General features: G+C 40.7%; 1 protein-coding gene across 1 annotated transcript in view; it reads right to left on the bottom strand.

The window, feature by feature from the left end:
- Positions 1–2,656: 2,656 nt before the first annotated feature.
- The window catches only part of STYXL2 (serine/threonine/tyrosine interacting like 2), a 28,484-nt gene continuing 19,546 nt past the window's right edge, over positions 2,657–11,594 (bottom strand). Inside the window, exons 5-6 of the mRNA XM_007480705.3 lie at positions 10,576–10,793; positions 2,657–5,868 (exon numbers count right to left, since the gene is read on the bottom strand). Coding sequence (XP_007480767.1) covers positions 3,047–5,868; positions 10,576–10,793 — 3,040 coding nt within the window. The 3' untranslated portion in view covers positions 2,657–3,046. The remainder of the gene's footprint in view (positions 5,869–10,575; positions 10,794–11,594) is intronic.

Below are 11,594 nucleotides of genomic sequence, written 5' to 3'. Positions count from 1 at the left end.
GATCTTGGACAAGTCACTCCAGAGGCAGGTTGGCATGGGGAATAAAGCACCCCATTTCTGCAAGAACCTTTGTCCAGCTCCTCCTTAATGGTAGGGTCTCCCTTCTGTTCATTATATCCCTTTTATCCTGCAAATACCTCTTTTGTATAGAACTGATCCTACCTTGCATTCTCCATTAGTCTGCAGATCTCCTTGATCTTTTCCCTTTCTTGTGCATCCCCAGAACTTAGCACAGTGCTTGGCACATAGGAGGTGCCTAATAAATGTTTTTAATTGACTGACTTCTATTACTTTCAATTTATATGTAGATTATATATATATATAACAGACATACACAAGAATGTATACATATTGTTTCCTTTGATGGAATGTAAGTTGCTTGAAGCTTTCCAAGGTTTATTTAACCTTTATCTTAGTATCCCAGTCATTAACCCATTACTTGACATAAGCACACTGGAAGTGCTTAATAAGTGATTGTTGACTGCCTGACTTGTACTACCTTGTGTGCATGTGTGTGCATATGTTGTTGTTCAGATGTTTCAGTTGTATCTGACATTTTCTGATGCCATTTGGAGGTTTTTCTTGGCAAAGATACTGGAATGGTTTCCATTTTCTTCTCCAGCTCATTTTACAGAGGAGGAATTAGAAGAAAATAGGGTTAAGTGACTTGCCCAAGGTCATATAATTGGTCAGTGTCTGAGGCCAGATTTGAACATAGAAAGATCAGTCTTTCTCATTCCAGGTCCAGATCTCTACTGCAATACCTAGCAGTCCATGTGTGTTTATATATATATAAATATATATTTTTATTATCATATTATTATACTATATCAATAGAATTTTATTATATAATTATATAATTTTATATATAATATGAATATTAGATAATTCTATATTTATTCTATAATTAATATTATTATATCTGTTTATAGATAAAATTATAATCAAACAATGCATAAATATATAATGCATAATATAAAATATATTATCGAGTATACAATATTATATCTGTGTATATGGATATATGGATATGAACACAACATATTTAATATATAATACTTATATGCAAACGTGTACATATTGCTTCCTTTGTTGGAATGTAAGTTATTTGAGAAACAGGGATTTTTTCACTTTTTATTTTTGTATCTTCTTTGCACAATTCTTGGCAATAGGTATTCTTTTTTAAAAATGCTTATTGATTTCCTGAATCCTGCCTTGTATAATAATTTATGGCAAGTCATTTATTCCCTCTCAGCCTCAATTTCCTCATCTGCAAAATGGGGGCGTTAATAGTACTTATCTCAGAATGGTGAGGTCAAATGAGGTAACCTATCTAAAGTGCTTTGCAAACCTTACTAAGCCACAGAAATGCCCGTTGTGATTCTCTGATCCCCTCAATTTATTTCTAAATGGTAATACTACCAATGATTGTCCTGCCCACCAGTACTTAGCATTTTGACTGATACATGGTAGGTTTTTAAATTTGCTAATTGACTTACTGAGCCACTTCATAGGATTGTTGTGTGAAAAGTACCCCAAGATGCTTCCCAGGTGAACTATTATTATTACTGACAGTAACAACAGGTATTTGTCCACTGCCCAAGTCAGTTATCTGTGTGAGCCTAGGCAAGTCACTTAACCTCTATCTCTAATCTTTTTCCCCCATTTGTTTTTTTTAATTTTTTATTGATATTTGTTGTTACATTGCCCAATTTCTTGCACTACCCCTCTCCCTTCATGAGAGCCACCCCATATAACAAAGACTGCTTTTTTAAAGGAAAAAAAAATCTCTAACAAAACTGGTAAGCAAAGGATTATGGAGTTTTGTTTTCTTATCCAATTTGTAACTTTTGTTTTATTGGATTATTTGATTCATTTGTATGTAAAGTTATAAGAATTAGGCTTATAGTTTTATTCCTATCTATAATATGGCTCCCCCATTTGTAAAATGGAGATAGGGCAGCTAGGAAGCACAGTGGATAGAGTGCACGATTTGGAATGAAGAAGACACCATCTTCCTGAGTTCAAGACCAGTTTCAGACACTTACTACCTGTGTAACTCTGTGAAGTAACAAATCACTTCACCCTGTTTGCCTCAGTTTCTCTTATGTAAAGTGAGCTGGAGAATGGCAAATAGTTCCAGTATCTTTGCCAAGAAAATTCCAAATTCCAAAAAAATAACAACAACAACTAAATGACAACAATGAAATGGGCATTTTGACAGTACCTACCAACCAGGGCTGTTGTAAGGATTAAATGGGATAATTGTAAAGCACTTTGCAAACCTCAAAGTGCTAAGAAAATGCTATTATCATTATCATGATCAATCTCTATGGACTAGACTCAGATCTCTCCTTTAAGTTCTCTTTTATGTTATTCATAATAGCCTTCCATCTCATCTACTCTATCTCCTTGCCAATACTACATAATGTTTCCTATCTTCCCCTTTCTATCTCCCTAAAAAAGGTTTTTCTATTATATTTTATGGCACAATCTAGGTACTTCATGGACCTTATTTGATGGTGAGATGATGGTGGTGTTTGGGACCATGGGCTGCCACAAGGTGAGACTATTGCAGAGTTTGATTAGTGTCTTTTAAGTAGGTTTTCCCAAATATTCCACAAAGGGCAAAAAATAAGCACAAGGTGATAGAAGATTTTGGCAGAACTCGTGTTTAATGAAGATTTACTACATTAAATAAAATACAATCAGAATTCACTGCTACTCTGACTAGGTAGCCTGCCACAGAAGAATCAGCACTCTCTTCTATACAGTGTCTTCAGCACACAGCCATATACCCTGAATACTGGTTCACAGCCACACTGATTTTAAACATGTCTTCCCATAAAATGGCAGGTACTTAAGAAGCTTAGCACTCTGGCATTCATTTGTTCATTTCCAAATACCTGAGCTCAGAGACTTAGAGGACTAGGTCATGAGAAGCCTGCATCTGCCCAATAGCCAGATGTGAGCTTTGGGTCTCTCCTTAGAAGCCATCTATCTCCTTTCTGCTTAAGCAACATCAACAGGCATTGTACTGCCCTCCTTACTCTTCCCGTCTTTTCTGAAGTTTAGTCTTGGTTTCTTCTTGCCGGCGTCTCCAGGCAGCGATGATGGCTTCGTCATCCATCTCTTTCTCATCCTCTTTGTCGGTGCTTCTCCGATATTGGAACCGTCGCCCTGATGCAAATCTTCCTTCTTCAGTATTTTCCATTCTTTCCCTCTCTCCTTCCTCATCAGACCTCATGAAACTCTGGGTAAACTTCCTCTTGGCTCCAAATTCAGAAAAGTCTGATTTGGATGATTCTTCAACATCTTCCCAATCAGGGGTTCTGGCCCAGCTCCGTCGGAGTGGCTCAGGGGACTCCTCTCCCTGGGAAGGTTCTGGGCTCCTTTGGAAGAAGTATGGCTCAGGACTTTCTTCTCTGGACCTTGAGGTCTCCCTGAATTTTGACCTGGAAAATTTGTACATTTCCTTGTTCTCTCTAGTGGAAGAAGAAGAGAATCGGGAGGTACTCCTCACTGAGCTGCCATCTGACTGATGATGTGATGAACTGTCCCGTTCTTCTGACCTGGACTTGGAAATCCTGTAACTAGAGGTTTCTGACTCCACTTCCCGGAGAGTACTTGACCGGGTGTACCTCTCCCCAGAGCTTCTAGACCAGTTCCTTTGGGGAGGAACCTCTTCTTCTGTCTTGAGGCCACTGAGCCACCTATTAATACTTCTGTCTACTTCTAAGTTGGCCACATTGGTACTTCCATGACGATTAGAGACAGCCAAGGAGGAGGAAGAGGAGATGGCTGTCTCAGGCTTATGAGACTCACTCTGGGAAGAATTTCTGAAGCTCCCTATAGCACTATCAGTGTCTTCTTCTCCTGCATCCTCCTCCTCTTCTTCCTTTGCCTTCTTTTTCTTGAACAGGTGACTGCGTTTGTGGTCTGAAGCAAGTTTCTCCATTTTGTATTCAGACATCTTCTCTCTTAGACCACTTTGCATCTCCTTTTCCTTCTGTTTAAGCTCTTTCAGGTTAATGTCATCGGCAAAGAGGCTATAGAAAGGCTTACTTGTTCCCTTTCCCCTAGCTCCTTCAGTCCTTGAGCTCACTGTACTACAAGACAACATGGACTGAGTGTCAGCACTGGGTCTGTCATGGGGACGAGTTAGCAAGGAGGTGCCTAAGGATTGGGCACTCTGTCCACTGAGGCAGGACATTTGATCGTCTCCCATGCCATTACTTGAGGGAGTGGGCTTCATGCTTGCAGTAGAGGGAGGTCGAGACAGCAATAACATCTCATTTTGTTTTTGAGCAAGGGTCTCAGTGACCACGTTGGCAATCCAGTTCTGGATGCTGGCCACAGAGATGGTGTCTCCAGGTCCCACCTGCAGGTTGGGCAAAGGTATGGTAGGCATGGGGCCTGAGACAGAGCTTGGAGTCTGAGAAAGGTGGGATCTACTGCTTTGCATGCTCAGCACAGAGCCTGAGTCCCCATCGGCCCTGGTGGAGGCCATAGAAGGCCAGAAAGCAGAGAGGGGAATACTTTTGCTGGTAGCTGTGCTCTCAGCATCCCAGCTATCCATGGACTGACTCTCCTCCAGGGTCTGCCTGGTCCTCTCTAGCAGCTCCAGTCTTCTTTGTTTCTTCTTGGCCAAAACCGAGTCCTCACCTTTACTGAGCTCCACCACCTCATCCTTGTTTTCATTGCCTATCTTTTTCTGGTGTTTTAATTTCCAAGCCTGGTAGGCTGTCAGGTTGACATCTGAGAGGTTCTTCTTCTCCCCTTCTGTGGTCTCTTCACCTTGTTCACTACTGCCATCTCCTGCTTCTGAATCCCTCTTGTGAAATCCAAACTGGATTCTCTTGATCTTCCACCGCTCTAGGGCAGTCAACTTATCCTTGTTCCTTTTGCAGAAGTTATAGAAGGAACTGGCATCTGAGGCCACACTTTCCTCATCATCTTCTCTCTCTCTCCTCCCTGACTCTGAATTTGACTCAGTTTCCTCCTGTTTGCTCCTACAGTGATATTTTTGAGATGCTTCTTTCTCAATCTCCAGCAGTCTTTGGTTCCACATGTCCCAGGTGCTCTCTGAGGACACAGAGTCAGAACGCCTCCTTTGTGTCTGCCTCTGGCTGCTGAGCTCCAACTGCTGTTTCAGGATTCGGATATCGCGGCTTATCGTACTCTCTGAGGTACTACATTCACTGAATGTACGTCTCCTGCCTCTCCCCAAGAGGGAGTCTCCATCCCCCTCCCCCCCTTCTTCCTCTGCCTCCTCCTTAGACCACTTGTGGGACCTTTCTGTTTGGTACTTCTCATTTCGACTTTGCCACTCCTGAATGACCCTCTCTAAATCCTCCTCCGACTCTTTCCCTCCTTCCTCATCCAAGAGTGATGGTGATTGTCTATTCCTAATCTGGGGGAGACCTTGCTTCTCCCTCCAATCCTCATACAACTTCTCCTCCTCTTCTTCATCAATGAGGGTGACAGGCTTGGAGACCCTGCCAGTGGTCCTCACCGAAGAACCACTCAGGGTGCTGGTGGTATCTTCCTCCTCCTCCACAATGATTGAGTGTACTCTGGCCCCAAGCACACTCCCTGTGTCTCCTTCCCCCATTGGTGCAGAATGACTGTCTATTTCATCCTCATAATCTCCTCCTTCCCTTCCATAATCCTGGTCGCGTTCCTCCATCAACTTCTCATTCAGCTCCCTCAGTTGTTTCAGGAAGCCATCATTGGGGTAGATGGCCCGTTTCTTCCTCACAGTCATCAGGGCTTCTAGGATGGTCATATGGTGGAAAATCATCAGGTAAGCAACCACTAACACAGCTGAGCGGCTGATACCCATTTCACTACTGACCAGGATTTTCCCTGAAAATAAAGCACAAATATTTAGTCTGACTGTGCAAATGGGAAAAGAAAGTGATTTCTCAGGGAGATAAGTGATTTTTGTCAGTCTCTCTCCTTTTGATGAATACTTTACATAGAGCAAAAATGACTAAATGAATAATGAAATAAAATGGATTACCCTTTTAATGCAAAATATCAATCAATGAAAGCTATTACTAGCTTACCATTTCTTGTTTTATAATTATTTTATTTTATTATTTTAATAAGTAATATATAAATAATAACACATTATTATTTATAATTTATATTGACATTCCAGGCTCAGTTAATGTGCCATCTCCCATGGGCAGGACCTGGTCCTGGTACTCCTTGTTGTTATTGACCTCTCCTCCTTCCTCAAAATATCTTACACGTATTTATTGATATAAATGTTTGTTCTCAATAGGATGTATACTCCCTGAGGGCAGAGATCATTTTTTATTTTGTCTTTTCTCCCCAGCAACCAGCCTATAGCACTTAATTCCTGATTATTGAATGGAATTGGATAGAAGGGAGTACTCAATAGAAATACTCAAATAGATCTGCCATCTCTTCAATTTGGAAGTTTCTTCTAATGAGTCAGATCAAACAGTTGACCTTTCCGTGCTATTTTTGTCTATGTTTCCCCTTGGGTTTGTCCCAAGTGGGGTATTGGACCCCCTCTTTTTGCTGAATTCAGTTGTCTGCGAATTGGCAAAGAACTTTGGTGCCATCTTCTCTTTTCCTTGAAGCAGTCTATGCATTCCATAACACTAATTTGGTTTTCTATGGAGCCAAGGTGATCTGCCTAAGCACCAGGAAAGCAGACATGCATAGAGAGAGTCTAGGCTTCCTCAGCCATTACCTTTAGGCTGAAATAAGTTCAAAAAGCAAAGAAGTTTATTCGTAAAAGCTAGAGTCTGTTTTAAGCCATTTCAGAGTTTCACATCCTATTCAATGTTCAGGTAAAAAAGCACTGAATTAGGGTGGTGGCCATGTGAGTGGAGAGAATGAAAGTGTATCCACAAGGCTTGGCTGGATTGCATAAGGGTGTGGGGTTGGGGTGGTGGGAAGGGGAGTGAAGAAGAGAGAAGAGTCAAGGATGACTCAGAGGTTTCAAATCTAGATGAGTGAGAGGATGGATGACAAAGCAGGAATGGACTGGAGTTGACATAGTTGGGAAGGTCACTTGGGGTCATGTTGAGTTTGAGGTGCCAGTGGGAGGAACAGGTGGAGATGTCTAACAGGCAGTTGGCAATGGAAGACTGAAATTCAGGGCAGAGATAGGGATTGAGTGGAGAGTCAGAAGTCATTCAGAAGAGGTAACCTATTGCAGTGTAACAAATGCGATTATGATGATTATTTTATTCCATTAAATTGTTAATTAAAATTAAAATTAAAATCCATTAAATGATGAACTTGTTGAGATCAGAGACTATCTTTTGCCCTTTTAAAACCTCAGTGCTTAGCATCATAGTGCCTGGCACACAGCAAATGCTTAATAAATGTTTGTTGACTGAGTAGTTACTTCAAAGTTTCCAGGATCTGTCATTTTCTCACTCTCTGTACTTCCTCCATCGGGTGTAGGTCATCACCTCTCCATAACAGTTTCTGAGAGAGGCTGTGGTAACAAACTCATCACTGCAGCCTGCCTAGTTATCACCCTCTCCAAACTTGGCCAAGACAATTCTTGGACAACAGACTTACAATTCTTTGACAGACTCCTACTTTGAGAGCTATTGGCATTGCCTTTGACAAGGAAGGGTCACCTCTTTGCTACGATGACAATAATAGTTATAACTGCATAATAACATCATTTCCTCTATGGGGCTGTTGTGAGGCAGATAGGCAGCACAGGGAATAAAGCATTAGATCTGGGATCAGGAAAGCTTGAGTTCAAATCCTACCTTAGACACTTAGTGGGTATGTGGCCATGGACGAGTAACTTTTTCTAGCCTGTTTCCTCATCTCTAAAACCAAGATATTAATAGGCCCCCCTCTCTCAGAGTTGTTGTGAGGATGAAATGAGATCTTTGTAAAGCACTTTGTGAACATTGAAGGTTAGCTGTTATTCCGATCATAAGAAGACTGGAGAGAAATGAATGAAGTTAACTCAGCTAATAAGAGTGACATTGGACAAATTACCTTCTCAACTCTGGGTCACAGTACCTCAAATGTAAATGAAGGGGCTGAACTTAAAAATACATTCTTAGATCCTTCAGGCAGTTGGGTGGCATAGTTCATAGAGCACTGGACCAGGAGCCAGGAAGCCCTGAGTTCAAATCCAAGTTTGGAAAATTACAAGCTGTGTGACCCAAGGCAAATCAATTGCCCTCTATTTATCTGTTTCCTTATCTGTAATGGAGATCATAATAGCACCTATCCATAGAACTGTTGTGAGAATAAAATGAAATAATATTTATAAAGCACTTAGCATAGTGCTGGGAATATAGAAGGTACTTAATAAATGTTTATTCCCTCATCCTTTCAAGCTGATATTCTAAAAGTTTGTAATTTTAAAATTAGTCATGCTTGGCAGTCCTATAACATCATTTGAACAAGGTACCATCTTACTGAATGGATCCTTTGATGCTGAGTTAGTGTACCTGCCAAAATGTGACCAGTGTACTTCCTCCCAAGGGAAGGATCAGCTTTGATTCCTGCTCAGGCAGGAATACTTGGTAATATAAGTAACAAGAGTATCTATATTACAATCCTCTAGAGGTTGGTCCAGTCATTCTAGAAAGCAATTTGGAATCCTGTAAAGACATTGATGAAAATGTTCCTAACTTCTGACCCAGAGATACCACTGCTAAGAAGAAACCTTAAGGTCAAAGTCAGAAAAGGTAGCATATACACTCAAATATTTATAGTGGCCTCTTTTATAGGAGTAAAATTTAGCCTGGAAGCAAAGAAGGTACTTATCAATCAGAGAAAGACTAAACAAATTGTGGTATGTGAAGGCAATGGAATATGTCCATTTCACAGGACTATTTCACAACTATGAAGAATTCTGAGAGCTGTGAAAAAATATAAGATCTGATACCACGTGAAGTAAGAAGACCCAAGAAAACAGTATATATACAATGAAAACACCAATGTCAACAGAAAGGGAAAAAACAACTGCATAAGTTATATAAATAAACTTAGTCTTGAAGAAAAGAGGAGAAAATTCATTTATCTCCCTTCTTTGCAGATATGGGAGACTATGGGTCTGGGAAACTTGGAAAGGAAGGAAAGAAATGAGGGAGGGAAGGAAAGGAAGGAGGGAAGGAAGGAAGGAAGGAAGGAAGGAAGGAAGGAAGGAAGGAAGGAAGGAAGGAAGGAAGGAAGGAAGGAAGGAAGGAAGGAAGGAAACAAGCTTTTATTAAGTGCCTACTCAATGGTGTTACATTAAGCAATTTACAGATATCTCACTTCATCTTCACAACAATCTTAGAAGGTAGTTGCTGAAAATTTCCCCATTTTATAGTTGAGGAAACTGAGGCAGACAGAGGTTAAATGACTTGCCCAGGTTGAATTTGAACTGAAGTCTTCCTGACACCAGACCCAACACTGCTGTATGTATGATCATATATGGTTGATATTCTTTTTAAGGATATATCTCTCTCTCTCTCTTCTATCTCTCTCCCTCCCTCTCTCTTTTCTCTCTCTCTCTTTTCTCTCTCTCTCCCTCCCTCTTTCTTCTCTCTCTCTCTCTCTCTCTCTGTATTTATCTCTCCCCTACTTTGTATCCTTTCTTTTTCTCCTTTGTTAAGAAGAATGACTTTCTGGGGAGGGGAAAGGTAGAAAGACACATCTGGAAAGAAAGAAGATGATATAAGAAAAAAATATATCAACATATTTTAAAAGCTATAACTCCCAATTTGAATCTTCATGTGCTTTAACATCTATGAATCATACAGGTTACAAACACATTTCTCTCCTCATTTTCCTTCCTTTGTTCCTTCCTCTTCCCTTATTCTTCTTATTTAATCCCTCACCTCTTACTCACTGCTGCTGTGAGGCCTTCACATAATTCATCCTTTGTCATCCATCTTGCTTTGCTACCAATACTGACCAAGCACTCCTAGAGCTATGGAAATGTCTCTTTCCATTACCTCCTGCCACTCTACTAGAGCTCTACTGTGGAGTTAGGCCATTGCTACCATGTACGAAGTGCAATGAGGAATAAAAAACAGAGTCAATTCCTTCTACCTCAAAGTCTTGTGACAGTCACACTCAATTCCACATTGGTCAAAGGCAATAAATAAAAGTTTTACTCCCGTAGAAAAGGGAAAGGGGAAAAGACCTTAAAAAGCCTTTTTCTTCCTATTAGAGGGTTCTACATCTTGTTCATTGTCCAGAGAAGCAATGTTTTTTCAGAAATCATTGCATTGACTGAAGCCACTCAGCCTTTGGTTTTTGCCTCATAAACACTGAATAAAACATATTGTAAAATGGCCCCCAAGTACTCTTCTGATTTCTCAGGAATTAAGTTCTTCCCAAAGGGTAAAAAAGTGTGGACAAATGGTGAAAGAACGGCTAGAAGTGGTATGAGTGAGCAAGTGAGAGATAGAAAGACAGATGGTATAAGTCTTGAGTCCTTAGTCTAATACAAAATATGGTGGATACCAAGAGGCTTAACAGTTCTCCCTTGCTGTGATTTCTTCCCTTTACAGATTTCTGGATGCCCAGACCAACTGAAGCCCAACCCTAAGCCCATCTCACCTCTGTAAGTTAGCAGAGCTTCATCAAGGAACTCTGCAGCCTTCCGAAAATGCTGGGAGATATCTACCTCAGGAAAATCATCCACCTCTACACCTAGGTATTGGATCTCCAGGCCATTGTAGAACTCTGGTCCAGTGTAAACACCTGTGCCATGAGCTGCATTAAGGATGTGAGTCACACCTAACCTCTTCAGCCGCCCCTTATTCACGGCCACACTCCTGAGGGAAAATAGGAAAAAAGGTATTTTTTGGCCAATACTAGAGTTAGGAAAAAGTCTAGCCCCCCACCCAGAAGAAGCATTTATCTTTGGGAATCACTGCTAGGGAGATGTCTTCCCTTCTTGGTATATGGAGGTAAATGTTCCAGAACTTTCTGGTTTCATTAAAAAACCTGGAGAATGATAATGTCTGTTGGAATTTAACCATGTGGGACTATTGAAAGAAGCTTGGAGAGAGTTACTGACTGAAGGAGTAGGAACGAGAGAGAGAGAGAGAGAGAGAGAGAGAGAGAGAGAGAGAGGAGAGGAAAAACAAAACATTGATGGAAAGAAATCTTTTAAATGGACAAAAAGAATGGGTTTTCACCCTTAGCTTATGTAGACTGTGAGGACAGGAGCTTGTAAAAACCCAAGAGTAGCAGTTGTTTAATATTGCATTCTATATGCATGACAAATGTTTCATTAAGAATCTGTTGATAATGACAGAAAAGGAAAGTAATGAATGTTGGAGGGGATGTGGCAAAATTGGGACATTAATGCATTGTTGGTGGAGTTGTGAACGGATCCAACCATTCTGGAAGACAATTTGGAACTATGCCCAAAGGGCACTAAAAGACTGTCTGCCCTTTGATCCAGCCATAGCACTGCTGGGTTTGTACCCCAAAGAGATAATAAGGAAAAAGACTTGTACAAAAATATTCATAGTTGCACTCTGTGGTGGCAAAAACCTCAAAAATGAGGGGATGCCCTTCGATTGAGGAATGGCTGAACAAATTGTGGTATCTGCTGGTGATGGAATACT

Source organism: Monodelphis domestica, chromosome 2 (assembly GCF_027887165.1).
Source record: "Monodelphis domestica isolate mMonDom1 chromosome 2, mMonDom1.pri, whole genome shotgun sequence".
NCBI lineage: Eukaryota > Metazoa > Chordata > Mammalia > Didelphimorphia > Didelphidae > Monodelphis > Monodelphis domestica.
Note: the sequence above shows the minus strand (reverse complement) of the source record. Positions and strands in the feature narration are given on the sequence as shown.